At 35.8% G+C, this 22,200-nt stretch overlaps 1 protein-coding gene across 1 annotated transcript; it reads right to left on the minus strand.

Annotated features, from left to right (window-relative positions):
• Nucleotides 1–13,057: 13,057 nt before the first annotated feature.
• Nucleotides 13,058–13,733, minus strand: LOC133881983 (uncharacterized). The gene has a single exon (XM_062321063.1). It carries the CDS (start codon nucleotides 13,730–13,732, stop codon nucleotides 13,211–13,213), a length of 522 nt encoding a protein of 173 aa, XP_062177047.1. The 5' UTR covers nucleotide 13,733; the 3' UTR covers nucleotides 13,058–13,210.
• Nucleotides 13,734–22,200: the final 8,467 nt, after the last annotated feature.

Below are 22,200 nucleotides of genomic sequence, written 5' to 3' on the forward strand. Positions count from 1 at the left end.
GATTTTGCCTTGCATGCTTATTTTATGATGTTATTTCCAAATAGCATGTTTTTGCTTTTATTTTTTTAAAAAATAAAATAAAAAAAAATTGGGGAGAAAATGCAAGGAATTTTATTTTTTCTTTTCTTGACATGTCAGATATTGCTTGTATCTTTGCCTGATATCTCAATTCATTGTGCATTAATTAACTTTACTTAGATATGATTGAGAGTTTATGACTATATAATTGCCAGGTTCTTCTTGTGTATATAAAAGTTGGATAGTTACTTTCCTCATGCGATGAAAATGTGCACTATCCAAGACTCCCCTAAGGTACATCTTTTCCTCTCTGACTTTTTGCTTCTAGATATTTTAAATAAGAGAGAAGTTTTTGATATGATGGCCAAATTGACCAACATGCTAGTTGAACCTAGAGCCTAAAAATTCTAGCATTCTCTCTAGGTTGCAACACCAACAAGAAACAAGCAGTAATTCTTCTATTTTCTGTGCTATATGCTTATATGCTTATATTCACTGCTTCTGTTCTGAATTAGCTTTATGCATTGTTCTTCATAGTGCAAGTAAAATTTTACCTTGTCCTTCATGGTACAAGTAAAACAATTAGGTGCTGCATCTCAGAGGAGTGTATTAGATGAGGGTGGCTATGCCCTAGTACTTTATAAGGTTTGACTTTTGACTGATCTTTCATTGATTTTCTCTCTTCTCTAGAAAATCTGGTTGCTTTTTGTCATATCAGTGAAATTCATACCCTTTGAGAAAGTTTTCACACACACACACACGCATTGCATGAGTTGAGTAATCTATTTAAATTTTTTGTCTACAGGACAATTTTGTGCTGATTAAACTCTGAACTCTCTTTTATATCTCTGTATAGTTTTGAGATGCTACTTGATTGCTTTATCAGTTGATTATACATGCGTGTTCTGAAGCTGACATTACGAAAAATATTTTCTGCAAATTTTCCTTCAGTTTCTGTTTTTTCAGTGTGAAGTGTCCGGACGGTCTCTCCGTGCGTCTGGACGGGTACGGCTAAGACGGCCGAACGGAAAGGTTACACGTCCGGTCGCGCACGAGTTGTCGCATGCTTATATGGCAACACGCGTCTGGACGGGTTAGTGAGTTGTCCAGACGGGGACCCCATAGGTTTTAAGAACCCTAGCCACTGCATCTCAAGCATACCCCACTCGTTTTTCTTTTGAAATTGTGTCTTTTTGTGCGCTTTTATCGTGGGTTAGTACGAAATCTTGGCCTATTTTGTCTTCTTGTGCTTATTTCTCTCCATTCCAAAAATATGTCTGCTGACAGTCCACAACGCAGAGTCCGACAGAGGACAGACGGAGAGTTGGCAGCCCTAGGAGCCAAAATTATGAACAGATCTGTCATTGCCGAACAAAATGTGGTTCATGCAAAACATTATGGTGGCCCCCTCTAGACAGCATCCACGATATCATCCAGACCTACCGCTGGGGATATCTTCACAACTACGCCTGTGTTGTACTCACCAGGCTGGTCAGATTGTTTTATGCCAATCTCGAGGTTGTTCAGGATGATGACCGCATGATGGTTCTTCAGTTCACTGTGGATGGGCATATTATCACTGTTGATCCTCAGATCATCAGTCAGTTCATCAGGGTGCCTATGCTCCAGATCTCTAGTAGCCCATACAATTAGGTGGTATTACCTCCCTCTCTGGATGATCTCAGAGAATTTTTCCATGCTGTCCCTCAAGGAGAGGAGCGTGCCACTACCATCAGGATCGGTGCCCTATCTTCCCTACACCGCATGCTTGCCAAGATTGTCCAGCATAACCTCTGGCTAGTTGTTAGGCGCAGTGATCTGATATTGAAGAGGGCTTAGTTCATCTATGCCATCTGTCTTCGCTTGCCTTTCTGCCTGTGCAAGCATATTTTGGGAGTTATTCTGGAGGCTTGTGATGAGAGCAATACCGGTCTCCCGTTTGGCTATCTTCTTACTTAGATCATTTTACAGTTAGGCATCGGTGTCACTGAAGAGCCGAAAATGAAGATTCAGGATCCCATCAGAAAGCAGACGCTGATCAAGTCTAACGCTCAGCTGAGGCGTGATGATCTGGATGATGTTCCACAGCCCCCTCCTATCCATGTAGCAGTACGTGATATGGCGTCCTCTTCTCAGACTGCTCCACCTCCACCGTAAGATACCGACTATGCTCAAATATTGGAGGCCTTGGCTACACTTCAGGGTGGCATGAGCTTTATGTAGTTTACACTTTCATCCCTGCAGCAGGAGGTCCACTCGATCAACCTCCGTGTGGAGCAGAGCCAGCTAGACATCCAGGAGTGTCTCAGGCATCATCATCTGTCCAGCAGTGATGATGAGGACGATGCGCCGATGGCTGATGCATCTTGATTTTTTTCTTGGTTGTATTTTGAGACATTATGTTATTCTACTTTGGATTTTTTCGTTAAACTTTTTAAAATCCTGGATATTATTACTCTGTTTACCCTTATCCTTCTGAGACATTTAGGGGGAGTAATTTATGTGTGGTTTTTCTCCTTACTCTATTTTACCCTTTGTCCTTTTGTGAGAAAAAAAGGGAGTAATTTTTTGGACCGAGATTGTATTTTTAACCAGTCAAGTGATTTTTGTCCCAAAATGGCCAAAGAGGGAGTTTGTTAGTTTGTGATTAGCTACATTCTGTCGGACAAAATCACTTCTACGTAATGATGCATTTAAATAGGGATTCAGCTATTCAGAGTTCTTCTAGAAGATTCTGCATAGTTTACAAGTCAGAGAAATCGGATCCCTTGTAGCCGTCCGGACGCCCAATTGTCCAAAGCATCATCCGTCCGAACAACGAGAACTTTCCGTCTGGACCTTCCTCTATGTCGAGAAGCTTCGAACTGCTCCAGCTTGAATCCGTTCGGACGTTTCAGCAGCATGTCCGGACGCCACTCAGTGTTCGATCAGCTATGGGATTTCTTTCCAAAACACAGATATGGGAAGACAATTGCAATCGACCAGACGATGTGGATTCCCGTCCGGACGACAGATGTCATGGTTCAGACTTGCCAAGCCTTGATATTGAAATTGCATGCAGCTAAACTGCGACCGTTCAGACAACAATGCAACACCGTTCGAATGTGGCTCAATTCAGGAAAGAAATTTTTCAAAATTTTGGAAAGCCGATCGCATAGTTGTCCGTCCGGACGCCTTATGTCTACCGTCCGGACGGTGCCTAGGTATTTCAAGCCAGGCGCTCATTTGAACCTGTAGCCTATAAATAGATGTCCTTAGGCTTGAGAATTGTAAGAATTCGGTATTGAATTCTGTAGTGCTTAGAGAGTCATATTTTAGAGTTGTTGTGTTGGGTTGATCTCTCTCAAGCCATTGATGTTGTGTGCTGTTGCTGCACTGATTTGAAGTCTATCTTAGGGGTTGGCCCTAAGGTAAAGGATTCCATTGAAGACCCCTTCAAGTATGTAACTTGGTTGGGAGGCATTTGTGTTGGGTTACACGTCAGAGTTCAAGGTACGACCATTACATAAGGTTATGTAAGTGCTACTGCTTTATAACTAGTCTTGTCTTCTGAATAGTGGATATCCTGGGTTTGGCTGCCAAGGAGTGGTTTTTCTCTTAATTGGAGTTGGAGCATAGAGCATACTGGGCAATCAAGCAGCTGAACTTCAATCTCACGAGGCTGGCTCACAGAGGAAGCTCCAACTAAATGAATTGGAAGAGCTGAGGAATGATGCCTATGACTGTGTGTACAAGGCACGATGAAGAAGGCTCATAACCAGAGCATTTTGAGAAGATCTTTTGATTCTGGTCAAAAAGTCCTTAACAATTTGCATCTGCATCTTTTTCCAGGGAAGCTCCGATCTCGATGGACATGCCATTTTATTGTTCGATCAGTTTTTCCTTATGGGCCCATTGAGATTGAGGATCCAAAGAATGGTACTACCTTCAAGGTAAATGGACAAAGACTGAAACCATTCTTGGAGTTGCAGAGCCCGGAGGTTGAGACGACCCTTTTGGAGGATCTGAGTTACTCAGAGTGATTGTCGTCAGTTGTGGAAAGTCAGGCTGAAGACTGAAAACTTAGCGCTTGTGGGAGGCAACCCTCATTGTTTTTCCTTATCATTTGATATTGTTTCTTCTGTTTTAGTTGTGATTTTCAGGGAAGTGTCTACCGTTCAAGTTTGGGGGACTATTCTCTTACGTTGTGCCCGACTTGCATCTCCCTCTTCGGTATTTTATTTTTGGTCACATTAGGGACAATGTGTCATTTAAGTTTGGGGGTGGGGTAGACATTTTTGTATGTTATTTTTGTTATTTATGTGGTTATTTTTATTGCTTTTGTGTATTAAAAAAAAAATTGTTATGTTATTGATTAAGCATGATTACATCTTACTATGGTTTGTATATCATTGGTTTGTTTAACATGTTGAACATTGCATGTCATTAAAAATCTAAAAAAATAAAGAGACTGCTACTTTAACCGTGGGTGTGTGCCACATGTAACAAAATATCAAAAGTGCAGAATTTAAATAAGACAGATTTTCTTTAACGAAGTGGAAACTCAATGAAGATAAAAACCACTATGGGGCAGCCAAACCTAGGAAATCCACTATCAGAACACAAAGGCTGTACAAAGACAGTAACAATCACATACCCGATGCAGTGATCGTATCTTGTACTCTGACACGTAACCCAACATGAATGCCTCCCAACCAAGTCTCCTACTTGAAGGGGTCTTCTATGGATTCCTTTACCTTAGGGCTCCTCCCTAAGATAGACTTCACACAAGCAAAGTAACTACACACCAGCAACCCTTACAGAACTAGCAGATCTTTACAATGTCTACCTAAACACATTCTTTAAGTACAAAAGAATTCAATACTGAATTCATGCAAATTACATGCCTAGAGGCCTCTATTTATAGGCTAAGAAAACCGAAATCGAGTCTGTCTCTAATTTCTCTAAGCAACGTCCGGACACAAGCTAAGGCCGTTCGGACGGTGAACTATGCAACCGGCTTTCCAAAAAGAGCTGAAAATCTTTCCTGAATAAGGTTGCGTCTGAACAGTGTTACCCTAGCATCTGGACGGCTACACTTCAGCTGCACGCAATTTCCATAATAAGGACTGGCGTCCGGATAGTGTTTCCCTGACGTCTGGACGGTTGCAATTCTTCTCCACGTCTTGCCTTATTAAGGATAGCATCTGGACGATGTAGTCCTGATGTTTGGACGGTTGCAGTTGTCTTCCCATATTTATGTCTACGAAGGAAATCCTTTTACTTGTCGAATACTGACTGGCGTTCGGACGACATTGCCACGCCGTCCGGATGGATGCACTTGAACGCTACATTCTTCTGGAACTCTAAAGAGCGTCCAGACGTGTTGCCATGATGTCCAGACGGATGCAACCTTGAATTGTTCGAAGCTTCTAGACATTAATGGGAGTCCGGAAGGTATTGTCACGTCGTCCGGAATGATGTTGCTGACTGATGAGTGCCGGGACGCTTTACTGGGTCGTCCGGACGGAAACAAAGGATCCGACTTTTCTGAGTTTGAATCTGCACAGAATCTTCCTGGAACTTTTGAAATAGCCTTCTTCATGCTTGTGACACTAAACTTGTCATAATAAGGCTCTTTCCATATTAGAGAAATAAAATCTGAATATCTAAAGACTCTGAAATAGACGGCATCCCTGTTAAAGCAGCAACATTACATAATAGTGATTTTGTCAACAAAATGCAGCCAATCATAAACTAACAAACTCCCCATTTGGCCATTCTGGGACAAAAATCACTTGACCGGTTAAAAATACAATCCCAGTCTAAAAACTAACAAATCTGAAATCTTTTGACTCATCTGTTGGATTAGAGAGACTTCACATGTTTGAATTGTTTATCACAAACACATTAGCATAGGGTCTGTGAGGCATGAAATTTGATTTGAGTATATGTGTCTTGAGATTAGTAGGATGACTTGTTAACGAAACCTTGGCTTAATAAATAAAAAAATACAAATAGAAAGAAAGATATAATATAGAATAATATCATCAATTTGAGTTCTCCTTGAGTAACTGGGCCTCTTGCCTCACCAAGCATTGAGCGTTTGCGTAAAAAGATGAGAAATTCAATTTGGTTCATTGTATGACTAGTTTGACTTCGTAGCCTTTTTGACTTGAGTAATTAAGCCCATAAGGATGTTTCTACATCTAATGCCCTAAAACCATCTAGTTTGGGAGTTACTGGCCCAACACTCATTACATAGCCTACATAATCTATATATATATATTGCACATTTTGATTTAAGCCTTGGTTATTTTTATCTAATAGAATTCCTATGAGTCTTTGGGTACACATGCTTTGAGAAAAGTTAAAGCCTCATGAATCTATGTTAATCACACCTTACACTTACTTGAACATGTGCTGTCTCAATATTCCAACTATGAGTTGATTGATTTTTGATGTCCTCATGATGTGATGTTCATTTTGTTAAACATGCTCATGATGTATGAACCATGTGTTTGTGTGGGGATTCTTGCTTGATTGACAATATAGTACTTCAATGTTTGTGGGTATCATTTCTGGCAAACCCTCACAAGACTTCACTCGTCCACTAGGGAGTCCTAGGGGTTTAAAAGGCTTGTTGAATATACTAAATGCAATCGTCTCTCCCACGAAAGAGGATTTATGTTTCATTCTTTGATTTTTTTTTGCTAAGGGACTAACAAAATGTAAGTTTTGGGGTAGTTGATGAGTGCCAAATATTGTATATTTGGACCCCTTAATTTGCACTTGTTAGGTCTTTAGCTTTGTTATTTTATGATGTATTTTGTTAGTTTTTGTGTTTTAGTATTTTGCAGATCATTAAATGAAAAATGGAGGTTTTGAGGCAAAAAGGTTGAAAATTCGGATTTTAAGGCAATGAGCTCGAGTATAGCCTTGTTGGGCTCAGGCACACATGCCCACAACAACCCTTCAAGCGAATGGGCTTGAGCTCAACCCTATTGAGTTCGAGCGCATCGAGCACAGCAGCCATCTGCGCACCAGGATGCGCCACAAAGACATTCAAGCCGAGTGCGCTCGAGTGCACCCTGTAGAATTGGTAAAAATGCAGAATCGTACCAGAACTCCAATCAAACCATTTCTCATGCCAAAAGCACCTGTTTCTCTGATTTTTGTAGCAGGTCATGCTGCATTTGTGTTTTTGGTTGTCTCTTGCAAGAAAAGAACCCTAGAGAGGGGTAGAGGAGTCTTTTTACATAGTGCCATTAAACCTTAATGCTCCTCTATAAAGCCATAGTTATCCCCTCATTGTAAACCAACGAATTAGGACAGTAGATTAGGGCATTTTCTCTTCTGTTGTAACTTAGTTGAACAACCATTTTCATTTTGTAACTCTTTCCTTCTAAGTTTCCTTTAAGTTTATGCTTTTTCTTCAAGTTTTTGTGGTGTTTTTAGTCATGGGAGGCTAGAACTCTTAACTAAGGTTGAGGATGAAATCTCACCATTGATAACACTCACACTCTTGTTATACTATTTGAACATTTGATGTTCTATTAATATGTTATTCAAGTTCCATTCACTTTAATGCTTTATCTTTTGGAATGAATGTGTTTTGTTGAAGAAGTAGAACATTTAATGTGTTTCAACCGATGGATACATCGATTTATCGGTTTGAAAGAGGATATCTATTGTGATTTTTTCTTTGAATGGATACAATGGATGATTTGATTTTAAATGGGTACTCTTTGTGATTTATCTTTGATTTGGATTCATTAAATGGTTCTCACATATGTGGTTAAGAACTTGAATGACAAGTTAAGCTTAAATGTTTTTTGAGTGTTTAAATAGAAAACAAGAGTGTGTGTTGTTGGATTCGGTTTGGGAGATTCTTAAGCATTAGTTCTTTTTATATTTTGTTTTTCATCATCTTTAACTTAGTTGTTATTTTGCATATTTGAACTTCAACATTTAGAACTAGGTTAAAATGAGATTAGTTAAACAAAAAACTGATTTTTGACCGTTTCTCTGTGGGATCGATCTCGCACTTGCAAAACCTTTTATTGCAAACGATTCGTACACTTTCGAGCTAGTAAAATTTGAACAATAACTAGTGCTCTTAGGCACCCTTTGATATATGTTCATCAATGGTTACTATATTTAGCTATCATTTACAGTTTCATAATTTTTCAATTTTTTATTCTTTTTAAGAGCACTAGTAGCAGTTTCTTTTCGATTTTCCCTAAATTTAGGGAACAAAATTACTTTTTGCTTCCCTATCCAAATACACTTCACAATATCTTTCCCCTCGTCTTTCACTATACCATTAAAATATTATTTTTGTACCTACTTACCCTCACATTTTTTTACAAAATCTCAACACAATCCCTAATGAAAGGCAAAATGCTGAGACAACAAAGAGATATTTTATGTTAAAATAATGTATAGGGAAGTTAAAGTGCTACTTATTACATTGGGTAGCACTATAGCATTCTCAATGTTTAAGGAAGCAATATGGAAGCTTTTGCAGGTGAATTTTTTTTTTTTTTTTTTGAGTTTTTTCCTATATTTAAAAAAGTGAAGAGGTTATAAAAAAAGTTGTTGCTAGTACTCTAAGAATGTGGTAGAGTACTCTGCATGTATGAAGAATAATGTAAGATTGTATTCTTGGTTTTGAAGAAATAATTTTATATCATCGAAGAAAAATATTTAATGATCCGATCAATTTCTCTCAATATCCTTTTCTTTTTTGATGAATGGTAACAAATTAAGAAACAAAACGAAGACGCAATGATGCAAGAGCATTCAATAGTGTTGAATAGGCTTTTATTGGTATTGGATCTCCTTCCAGTAGAACTCAAGAGGTTCATGGCGGTTCAAATTTCAAAAGAAAACCTATTTACAAGACTATTGTTGGGGGCCTTTTTAGATTTGGGCTCAAGATCTTTAATAGAAAGAAGATTCAAGCCCAACACCTATGCCAATTTCACAGATTAACGGCTACTGGAGCACCGTGGCTGGCAACAAAACTAGTGGAGGCATGGTTTCTCCCAACAAAGAGCGAGATGCTTGTGATAACATTCACAATAATAACAATACTAGAGCAACTAAGAAAGTATCAAAACATAAAAGAAAAGCATTAAAAGTTCCAGTCTCAAATTGATAGCTAAGCAAAACATAAACTATTACTATTAGAATACGATACTTGCCATACTTGTGGTAGCATATTTTCGTAATATTCTCAGCATATTACGAAAATATTCTCCCATCAATTACGGTACAATTTGATATTATTGTAAAAATGATTATTGTATAATTTTGCAATTACGATATTTTCCGTACTTTGTAATTACGGTATTTTCCTTATTCTTTGGCCTCATTCAACTATAAATAGGCCACTTCATTGTACAAGAAAATTAGATCAGAAATACAAGTTTCTTTCATAATTATATTTTGTTCTTTTTTTCTTCATGGTATCAAAGCAAAGGTCATGAGTTCGAATCATGTCTCCTTCATTCACCTCCCATTTCAATTAAATATTTCACATGTTGGGCCTTACCTATTAAAAGAAAGTTTGAGCCCACACATGAGGGGGAGTGTTATAGTATTGATTAAATGATTAATTTACCTATTCCTATCACTTCTGTTCTTTTTTTCTTCATTTACAAACTAAAGCTAAACCTCCAAAAATAACTTAAACATAACGGAGAGTCTTGCATCACCAAAGGGTCACGATAAATCTTATAATAACCCCAAAGAAATCCCAAAAGCGAGTCATGAAGATGATTATTGAAATCATGTTACAATTCCACGCTCAAGTGCGGATCTAGCTCCTCAAAGATTAGTCTAGAGAGCTTGTCCAAAGCTGGCCTCCTGCCTGGATCCCAATCCATCCTTAAAAAGAATCAATAGCTATAAAACACGAATATTTTACGGGTGAAAAATATAAAATGTAAGTCAATGACTTAGTGAGTAGGATACACATGGATTACAAGCTACTATGTTTGTGAACTCAGTTTGTATAAAAAGACCATTTAATCTATAGGAAATAATATGCATTGTTGTTCCATCAATTATAACTTATTCAAATGCAATATAGATATAAGAGCAGTAGCAACAGATTTCCTACCATTTTCCTTAATTTAAGAAAAATTTAGGGAATCAAACCACTTTTTTTTTCCTATACAAAAATACTTCACAACAGCTTCTCTTTATCTTTCCCTATATATATATATATATATATATATATATATATATATATATATATATATATATATATATATCTTTTACCATTATCAATGTTTGGTGCAGTTTCAGCAGACTAACACTGCTTGGGAGGTGCCCACCTCCATCCTCACCTCCCCCTCTCCCTCCCCTTCCCTCTCTTTCAAGGTCGAGTTCTTCTCCGCCCAGATTCTCAAACGAAAGGTGCTACAATAGTTTTTGCCTATTGAACAATCGTGTTGTTCCCATAATCGCAAAGAATTGTTTGTAATTTAGTCAAAGTTTCTTCATTTTTTCAAGTTATTCTTGGCATTGCAGATCCAAAATGAAGGCCATTATTTGCAATTCGGAGCTAAGGACGCTTTGCTGAATGCTCTTCTTCTGGCCGCCAAGAGATTCAATTCGGGCCCTCCTCCAGCGAGTATTGCAATAGCCAGAAATCTGGCGACATCGAATTGGTTCGAAACGACACCGTTCACAGCCGGTCCAGGTGCTTCAACTGGTGGTGTGGAGATCGATGAGGGAGAGTTTGCCAGAGCCCCGGAGAACGCCGGAGGTGGAGAAGGAGGAGAGTTCACGGTGGGCAAGGAAGGAGAATGGGGGCTGGTTCAGCTACTGGTTCTGGTTGGGAAAGGAAGGAGAATGGAAAGAAAGGAGGAGAAGTGAAAAGGACGCGTGAAGGACTGAAGGAGAGAGGAGAGAGGAGAGAGGAGAGAGAGATATTTTTTTTTCATTATTAAAATAATCTATTGGGTAGCATTGTAGCTACCCAAGCATGGAGCCCTAAAATAGGGCAACTGCTGTGGCTTTTTTTTTGTAACTTTTTTCAAAATTTTCCTATTTTAGGGAATAGAACCACTTATAGGGCATTTGCTACTAGTGCTCTAAGATACATAATAATCAAGTGACTATATAATAGTGTACTACATATGGTTTGTCCAAGCTCTTAATCCCTTCTTAGTAAAGTTGGCATTGTCTCAAGAGACTTGTAGTACAACACCAATGCCTCGATGTTCCTGCATACCATCATTGTTAGTGGCCTGACTAGATTTAAACCCCGAGTAATCCACACCACTAATGATGTCGTTATTGTGACCACCAATCAAACATGGTTGCATCGGTCAACTATAAAACTATGGGATCCAAGGCCGAACAACAAATATAAATCTCTTGACCATCGGGATTAACCCGTATAAACTAGCTCATGGTCTTTATCCATACATAAAGCACCATGCCATACAATGCAATTTAAAATTGTCTCTTATATGCATGTATTTACAAACTCCCATATTACAACATTCATTATCCATTTCATTCTTCACAAAAATGGAGATTTCATGTTAGTTTTAAATATGCACGTTTATCATATAAAGTAGGGGTGCACATGTGGATGCGGCTGCGGATATTGCAAATATTTGCATATGCATCCGCATCCGCAAAATGCAAATATTACTTTTAGATATCTGCATCAACATTATGTTTTTATTAATAGCAATCGCGCAGTTATTATCCACTATGTGTGTATTAGATAATAGGATTTTTAGGTCTATTTTAGTTTTATGGCTTATTTTAAAAATAATTTAAGTTATTTTTAGTGTTTTTGGCTTGTTTTAATTTTTTTAAGCCCTAATCTTTTGAAAATATATTGATTTTACATTACTTTTGTCTTTTTACCGAAGTATTATATGAGAAAGCAACACAACAAACAAAACCAATGTAAACATAACCTCTACTTTTAATCCAAAACGACGTCATTTTGGTATTAAACATCAAAACAACTTCGTTGTGGTGAATTTATTATATATATATATATAAAGAGCATTTGATGCGGTTAATAACAGTAGTCGCATACCCTAAAAACCGTTATCCGCATCTGCATGTGCGGATAGCGGATGTGGGCGGTTAATATATGCCCGCGCATGTACACTCTTAATATAAAGTAATCATACAATGAAGTAATTTGAAATAACATTTATCTGTGTGAGTTTATTCACTGGGGTCGAACGACTCCTCCAAATAAACTTCCAAAGACTCACCACCCTTGAAATCTTATCTTGAGACTTGAGAGAAACCTTAAGTCTCTCATTCTCTCTCTCTCTCTCTCTCTCTCTCTCTCTATAGAGGCTTAAGTGATGAAAATTGAGTGAAATTGGCTTTATGGCGACTTTATAATGCATCGTGCATGAATAAAAGGCGTGAGACTTTCAAAACTTAATTGATGTAACTACCCATCAAATGTTCTGCCCTTAATTTAAACGTCCATGGCTAGGGTTACATTGAATGTTCGATGAACTCCAAATCCACAAAAAGCAAAAAAGTGAGACACTTCTCCCAACTAGTACCAACTCCAAACATCCTAGACAATTAAGTCCGGGTACTCTTATCTCTAATTATTTACCGAGGTGTTATACCATGCCACTAAATCAAAAGATCAAAAAAGAGGTTGCAATTTATCTAGTTGTTGCTATGTCACTTTTCTGGTTTTTTTTTTTTTTTTTTTGTTAGTTACTATAATTTCTCTTGTGGAATGTTTTTAGCTATTTAGCTTATAATTACTAGCATAGTAGTTTAGTAATTAGTAATTATTAGCATTTATGTGTTCTATTAGACTACTAGTAGCTTGTAGACTACATAGCACTTGCCCCCCCCCCCCCCCCCTTTTTTTTTTTTTTTTTTTTTTTTTTTCCTTCCATTATGTAAGTAATGATGTTTGGAAAAGACCATAGTTTTATGGTAAGAAATGTTACACACTCTTTATCCCACACTTCCAAATGCATACCTTTTAACATGACAAATAAAATCACAGGTAAATCTTTTATATTTGGTATTTTTCAAGTTTAAAGCCTCCAATTTTTAAGAATTCATTCATAGGACAAAGTTTTCCCCATATTACCAAATACACCTTACAAGAAATACAAATTACAAAACAAGCAAATAAACTAGAGATATCCCATCATGACCTCGAGATCATCTCCATCGTTTTCCCTAATTAAGAAGGATGAACCTTCTTCGATGCAATTCCCTTCCAAGCCGCTTTCATGGACGCAGTGGCAGAATTCATTGCCGTCTCCATATATCTCTTGGAAGCAATAGCCGCCGTCTTTTCCATGGAGTTGCCCATCTTCCTAGCGCGCTCGGCAGTTTCCTCCAAGCTGTTGGGCTCGGTCTTGGACAACGTTTCCATCTCCTCCTCAAAGCGTCTGAACTCATCCATGGCGCTTTCCATGGCCGAGTCAAGGTAGCGCTCGGCTTGTTGCATGGCGGCGTCGGCTTCTTCGACTTCCTTTTGCTGTTCGAGCTCCATGGCCGCCCATGACTTGTACGCGTCGATCTCGAAGAGCTTCATCAGGTCTTCGATGGTGGATGGATCGAAGCTTTTGTCTTGCAACGCTTGGTTTGAAAGGAGGGTGAATTGGTAGAGGAGAGCTTCCATTTTTGTTGTGAATTCTGCAGATCTGGCTTTGTGTCTCTGTATCTGTACATGAAAAAGGTTCGGTGGGAGGAGAATCATATAAAGCATGGGCATTTACGTCCTCAAATTTATAATTTAATAATTGAGGGAAAAAGAAAATTAAAAAAAAAAAGTTCTTTTGTAAAGTTGATGTTAACGTTGTATCGTGAAGTCAAAAAAACTTCGCACAAGGTCACGTGGAAGCATCTTATTTTCAAATAAATATTTAAATAAATGCAAGTACATATAACGGGCAAATATTAGGGAAAAAAAAAAAAAAAAAAAAAACATATAACGGGCAAATAGCTTGCTTGTTGCTATCGGAATAAATTGCTTGATTGGCAAAGACATGTACAGAACAGAATAACGGGTTGTTAGTTTTGAAATTAGTAAAAAGTGATGATGTGATATAAAATAAAAAGAAGTATAAAAAAAATGAAAAAATTTTGTATTATAGTGAATTTTTTTATTTGACTAGTAATAAAAAATTATTAATGTGATATAAAAAGTGAAAAAAGTGAGAATGTTTTGATGTTGATTGGTAGTGAAAAATATAAAAAAAAATGAAAAAAAAAAATGCGTAAACAGTAACAGCACTATGCTGTTCTGTTCTGTATTCTATCAAGCAAGCCCAAATACTCTACATTTCCACATACAACAGTTTGAAGGAATAGATCATGCAATTATGACTGCAAAACCTGCATCGCCCCCCCCCCCCCCCCCCCCCGGTCCTCCTAGCAGAATTTTGGATATTACTAATTTGAGGAATGCTACGTATCATCCCTTTGTCCTCCTTTTGTCCCCTCAAAATTGATGTGGCTCTTAAAATCACCATTGAATCAAAATTCAATAATGATCTATCATGGATACCGGTTAAAAAATCGTATATCCATGAGAGGTGGGGCGTGTTGAGGTTGTTAAAAACCTTGGAGACCCACTCGCACCGCAGGAAGAAAAAAAAAAAAAAAAAAAAAAAAAAAATTAAAAAACCCTAAGTCCCTTCAATAATCCTAGTGTGCCGCACACTTTCATTTTTTCATATTTTCTAGAGTCTTCTAGCGTTGCACACCTTCATTTTTAATGCAGACTGCAGGTGAGAAACTCTCAATTCGCAAGGGTGTTGGACAGGGGCAAAATGGACAGAAATCTGCCTTGCCCCGTCCTGTGCCCACCCCTACAGGAATTCTTTCAAACTATTATCTAATTGTCTTATTTAAATTATAGATTACTTCCATATCTTTTCTTTTAAGATTAACAAAAAGGTAAAAATAATTTTAATAGTTTTTTCATTGAAACACAAACATTCTAACAATTTTTTTTTTTTTTTTTGTTAAAAAAAGTAATATATATATATATATATATAACAAAAAAGAAAAGAAGAAAGGGATGGTAGAACCACCTCAAAATGTTTGGAGATAGCTCAACCACTCCCGAAACTCATAAGGTGGCTAACTCGTCCCAGTCGTTGTTTGAGAGTGAATCGACCAACCTGGAGCTCATGGGTGCCCAAGCCACTCCCAATCGTTGTTTGGGGGTGGCTTGGCCACCCTCAAATCAAACAGGGTAGTTGGGTGAGCTTTGGTAGTTTGGGAGAGGGGGGATATTGACCCAATAAATAGTTTTGGGGGGACGTTACAAATTGGATAGTAATTTAAGAGGGGTTTGTGGGCTTTTTTAATCATTCAAAATAAATTATTTTATTTTTTATTTTTTATTTTTTATTTTATTTTTTTGTTATTTGATTGAATAATTTTCTACTATTTTGTTGAACTAAAATTATAGATAGTAAATTTAAAAAAGTATACATACCCCTATCAAACCATCACGCAATTTGCAATGTCCCTTTAAATTTTTAATTGACGCAATGTTCCCTCCAAATTGCTAGGAAATTGCAATGCAGCCATTTTATCCTACAAAAAGACAAAAATGCTTATAACAAGTTTCTAATAGATAAAATACTCCTATAAATTTTCAGAAAAAAAGAAACCCACCAAAAATGGGGAAGACCCACGGTGGCCGTGGCTCTTGTGACCCACCACCGCTACTGTAGGTTTGGTGAAGACCCATACTTGTCGTGGCTCACCAATATAGATATATATATATATATATATATATATATATATATATATATATATATATATATATATATATATATATATATATATATATATGTATTTTTTTTTCTTTAGGGTATTTTTGTTATTTAGAATACATTGTAATTTTATTTTTATTTTTAGTTTGGAGGGACATTTTATTTTTACTTTTTTATAAAAGTTCACTGAAAAAAAGAAGAAGAAAGTACACATATCCTCATCAAACTACAATTTCATTGTCAATGTGCCTCCTAAACTACCAATTGTGTCAATGTCCCCACCTAAACTATCAAAAGATACCAATGTCCCCCCTAAAGCAACCAAAAAGACAAAAATAACTTTAAAAAAGTTTTAATAAGACAAATTTATCTTTATAAATTCGGGAAAAAAAATAAAACAAAAAAAAAATTAACAAAAAAACGATATTTTTTGAAAGATTGAAAAAGAAAAGCAATTAAAAAAAAATGAGAGAAAAATGAAATTCCAAAGGGTGGCCCAAACTAAAAATTATCTAAAATAAAAAAATAAAAAAAAATGAAAAACCTTGGTTTCTTTTTTTTTAAAAAAAAAAAATTAATTTTTTTTTTTGTTTTGTTTTTATATAATTTTAAGAATTTTATGAAATGTATTTAATTTTATCATTTGGGAGGGGGGACATTGCTATAATTAATAGTTTGAGAGGCATATTAAAAATTGGGTGATAGATTAAGAGACGTGAAAAAAAGAAAAAAAGAAGAGCAATTGTCATAACACCAATAAGAAAGAGGGATGATAGGAATGATGCGGGTGAGATGGGTGTTTTTTTGGTTTTTTTTTTTTTTTTTTTTGTAAGTAGAGGGGTGTTTCTTAGTTGCACCAAATATAAGAAGAAAAAAAAGTGTGGAATTTTCATAGGAATTCTCCATCATATCCTACTGTTTTTATTTTTATTTTTTAACAATACAAAATCAACCCTAGTAGTTTCACATAGTTGCTTGGTACAAAAATTCTCTACAAACTGATTTGTAAGAAATTTTATATAAATCAATTTCTAATAGTGATATGTTTCCCTTGTATGTAAATATATATATATATATTTAATTTCCTGTTCTTCTCACATACTTTTTTAATTTTTGTCCATTTTTTAATTGCTTAGAGGACATACATTGCTTTTAGAGACTGATTTGTATGAATTTCTTATAAATCAGTTTGTATGAAATTTCTGTCTAGCTGAAAATAGCTTATTAGTGTATTAAAAGTGATTGAAAAATCTCTTTGGTGATCGAGCAAAATTAACAAATAGGTCCTTGCACCTAATTTTCATCCAAAATTTTGACGGAAACTGTCAAAGGGTCATATCGGCACCAATTATATTGCGACATGTGTCTTTTATAATAAAAAAATATAAAAATATACAACCAAAAAAGGAAAAATAAAAATAAAAATACAAGTATCATTGTCGTAATTATTTTCTTAGGCTGCCTCACTAATGCCAATAAATGATGCATGAGATTAAATAGTTGACATAACACTACTTAAGGATGATTCAAGAATGTAAATAAACTTTCTATTGCCAAATCATCATTAAATTGGGTATTTATTGTGGACTTTTTAAATAATTAAGGATCAAATTGAAATTTGTTATAAGCTTCAATGATTTTTTTCTTAAAGCAGATTTAGGAAATTAGAATCATTATTTGACACTGTCAATTTGAAAGATTGCCAAAATCAGCCCAAAATTCACAATTAAAGTTAAAATTATGCTACAAGTGGATTAATGAATAAATTTAAGAAAAAAAAGTATTTTTTTTTTAAATAAAAAGTGAAAAATAGTTTTATTTTTTAAATTTTAAAAAGAATATGCTGCTAATGCTCATTAATTAGTCAATCTTAATCTCCTCGGATCAAAATATTCTTGCATTTTTGGCCGTTGAAAGAAGAAAAAAGAATATATGCCATCTCTTATCATATATTAGTGGAGGGTGGGACCATTATCAATTGACAATTTGACAAAAATGAAGTAATAGTCAGGCATCAATTTCTTGTCTTTTTTATTTCTGTCGGAGGCGAACTTTGCTATGGACCACTTCAATCAAATCATAGGTTCATAGTGCTGTAATAAAATAGACAACAGAAGTGACACACATGTTGGCATAATATAAACAAAATGTAATTAAATTAAATAAGCAGTAGATTTATAAATTTCTCTAGTCATATTTTTGTTCAAGTGAAACGAGGAAATTTTTTTACAACACCAAAAATTTTGAAAAACAAAATTTTCAGAGAATTCTTTTGATCTATACCTATGAGTGTGCTAATAGATGAATGCATAACACTCTTTATATAGGTAGGTCAGGGACCCTCGTCATTTATTAGTTAGCTGACTATCCTCCTCCCATCAAAGAAAATAAATCAGAAAGATAAATACAAAACCATTTTATCATGTAACGTAATGTGGAATAAATCATATTAAATCTATTTATTAAATAATTGTCATTACAATAATTATTTAACCGTTACCGTTACCGTTACAACAAATTAAATGTGACGTAGGGACACTAATGTAATTTCTTACATTCTCCCACTTGGCCCTTATGACACATATAATTCCTTATTATGTTCAGTTCTTCAATATGCTCATTACTTTATTTATTTCAACCATTTATAAAACCTTTTCACTTACCCAAAGAATACTGCACATGAATCATGACAGTAAAACTTTATATAATACGTCGTTCATTCCATGTATTGCATATAAAATATTCCCTAAATGAGTACTATATGGGCAATCAAACTTTATGAATAAACTTCTCATAAGTTATTCGGGTCTAATTTTAATTTTATCCTCATGGATAATGTAACAAATGTGTTCAAAACTTTATTAACAATAACTTGATGTCTATAGAGTAATTAGAAAGAACTAGGTACGAAATGAATCAATGAGTCTCATATGCTCCACATGACTTTTAAACAGCTTTATCGGTAAACCTCTAGTTATAAAATCTGCAATCATCAATTCAGTACTGATATGCTCAATGAACACTTCATTCATTTTGATGTTCTCTCTTACACGAAGATACTTGATGTCGACATGCTTACTTCTGCTTCCACTTTTATTATTCTTAGAAAATAATATGGCAGCATGAATATCGCAGAAGATCTTGATTGGTCTCGCTATAGAATCGACAATTTTGAGACCACCAACAAAATTTCTCAACCATGGATTTCATTTCTTCCTCCATGGCATTTAACCATAATGTGGAGTGTTCTTCACTCATGGCTTGTGAAAATGAATTTTGATCATCCTTAGGCCCAACATCAAAATCGAACTCTTGGAGGTATACAATATAGTCAATAGAGATTGCTGGTCTAATTATTCTAGAAGATCTTCTTAATCCTACTTCGTCCGCATTTGGAGGAGGTTGAGTAGGTTCATTCTAAACTTGTTCATCATGAGTTGACTATTCTAGAATTGATTGTGGTTCAAGGTAATCAGTTTGAATTTCCTTGAGCATAATCAAACGTCATTTAGATAAAGGAGCTTTAGTCAACTTTTGTGCCTCCTCTAATTTAATCCTTTGAGGATAAGCACTCCCACTATGTTCAAGATCCTTTAAAAATTTGGCATTTATAGACTCAATAATTCTAGTACTATGAGAAGGACAGTAAAACCTAAATCCTTTGAAGTTGACTGCATAACCAATAAAATGACTGCTGGTTGTCATTGGGTCTAACTTCTTTATATTTGGATTGTAAATCCTCACTTCAACAAGACAATCCCATATGTGTTAGTGATTTAAACTTGGTTTCCATCCATTCCATAGTTCAAAAGGTGTCTTAGGGACAGCATTAGATGGAGCTCGGTTTAATACATACACAACAGTTTTTAAAGCTTCACTCCATAGAAATACAGGTAATTCAGAATTATTAAGCATGCTCCACACCATGTCCATAAGTGTGCGATTTTGTTCTTTCTGCTACACCATTTTGTTGTGGTGTGCTAGGCATTGTGTATTGAGCAATAATGCCTTATTCTTCAAGAAATTATGCAAATGGACCTATCATTTGTCCATTTTTTGTGTATCTTCCATAGTACTCTCGGTCTCTATCAGATCTTATGATCTTGATTTTCTTTTCCTTTTGTTTCTCTACTTCTACCTTAGAAGTCTTGAAAGCATTGAGTGTTTCAGCCTTATCATTTAAAAAGTAGAGATACATATACCGTGTATGGTCATCAATAAAAGATATAAAATATATTTGACCATTTAGGTAGGGAGTAGGGAAAGGTCCACAAATATCTGTATATATGATTTTAAGAATCTCATAGCTCCTTCTGGCACCTTTAGTGGTCTTGTTGGTTTGCTTTCTCTTTATGCAGTCCACACAAGTACCATAATTAGTAAAGTCAAGAGTTTTTAAGACTCCATCATTTACTAATCTTTTGATTCTCTTTATGGAGATATGTCCCAATCTCCTGTGCCATAACAAAGCGGAGTTCTCATTCACAAAGCTCCTCTTTGTGCCAACATTTGTATGCAATGATAAATGATTTTTTTCAAAGTTGAGATTTAGATCAATTTTGGAATAAACCATCAATTTTGGTTCCACCACCAATAAAATTTCCACCTTTAACAATACTAAAGGTAGAGTTTATAAACTAAAATCCAAAACCAATAATATCCAATTTAGAAACTAAAATTAAGTTTATAGAGAAGCATGGAATAAAAAATATATTTTCCAAATCTAAAATATAACCAATTTTCAAAATCAATCTAAAAGTCCCAACCGCTTCCACATGAGAAAACAACTTATTTCCGGAATAGACCCGTTGCTCATTGCTTGCTGGTTTCCTTGTGTTGAAAAAACCCTGCATTGTATTAACAATATGGATTATAGAACCAGAATCAATCCACCAAGTATTACAAGGAGCCTCAACAAAAAAAGATTCATGATATACTAAAGATATGATATTACCTTTCTTTTCAAGTCATCTTTTATACTTTTGGCAATCATTTTTCGTATGGCCCCCCTTTCTTGCAGAAGAAACAATTATCCTAATTGTCATATTTCTTGATTGACAACTTGTTATCTTTCTTGAAATGCGGGGCACTTTTGCCTCTTTTACTCTTTCCCTTATCATGAGTAGCCACAAAGTGAACACTTTGAGGTTTCTCATGCTTTTGCCTTTCCTCCTCTTGAAATCACATGGTCAGAAGTTCATTCACTGACCATTTATCCTTATGTGTGTTGTAGAATATCTTAAAAGGAGTGTACTCAGTCGGGAGAGTTCAAGATGAAATGAACTAAAAATGACCCAGAAATATCAACCTCTAGGGACTTCAGTTGAGCAGCCATGTCTGTCATTTCCATAATGTGCACTTGCACACTTCTGGAACTGTCGAAGGTTTTACTTGAGATTTTCTTCATTAGGGTGATTGCCAATGCTTTATCAGAACTTACAAATTGTTCCTCAATAGCCTGCATGAATTTGTTGCCTTATTGCATTCTGGGATAGAACCTCTAACGCCCTTAGTTACGTGGAACTTCATAAAATGAGACTTAGGCAATTAGATCTCTCCCACCTCTCATGCTTCGTAACTTCTAATAGCGTACTTGTATCCGTGAGGGTGGGTGGTTCGTCCACACGGAGCGCCAAATCAAGTTCCAAGCACCCCAAATAGAAAAGTAAATTTTCTTTCCACTCAAAAAAATTATTCCCATTTAGTTTTGGAATAGTACTTTCTAGAATAGCAGTAGTAGAAATAGTTGCAATAATCAATGAAAATTTTTAATGCTATGAAATTAACTTTAGTTTAAATTAACCAATGCTAATTTAATAGTAAATTTCAATCTACTTGTGGGCAAAGATTACATTAGGGGTGTACAAACGGAGCGGTTATAATCGCTTTAAAACCGTTAACCGCTTATAACCGCTAACTGTTAACCGCTTAAAACCGCTAACCGCTAGGTGGAGGCGGTTAACGGTTATAGGGTTTGAAAAAAGCAGTTAATAACCGCTAAACGCTTATATATATATATATATATATATATATATTAAAATATAAAAACAAAAATCTGGGATGTTGTTGACTTGCTGGGAGAGGGGGCGTCGTTTTGGGCATTCATCAATGCCCAAAACGATGCCGTTTTAGACAATCTATATATACAATGTTTTAGCCTTTTAGGTTTAGGGTTTCGTCACTTTCACTTTCAAATTTCTCCTAGCCTCTGCCGCCGCCCAGCCTCTCCTCTCCAGACCTCTCTAGCTCTCCGCTGCCACTCGTCTCCGCCTCCGCTTGTTTCCACCGCTTCTACACTGTAAGCTTCTCCACCAGTTCTAAGTCTAGTTTTCTCTCGCTTTTTCGGGTTAGTCCCCCTTGCCTAATCCTTTTTTTTTTTTTGCTTTCCCCCTTTCTTTTTCCTTTGATTTTTGAGCAGTATCCTTTACTCAAAAGA

The sequence above is a fragment of the Alnus glutinosa genome, chromosome 11, assembly GCF_958979055.1.
Source record: "Alnus glutinosa chromosome 11, dhAlnGlut1.1, whole genome shotgun sequence".
NCBI classification, from domain to species: domain Eukaryota; kingdom Viridiplantae; phylum Streptophyta; class Magnoliopsida; order Fagales; family Betulaceae; genus Alnus; species Alnus glutinosa.

Coding starts and splice junctions, on each gene's coding strand:
- LOC133881983 (XM_062321063.1), bottom strand. CDS start 13,732: ATGATTCTCCTCCCACCGAACCTTTTTCATGTACAGATACAGAGACAC.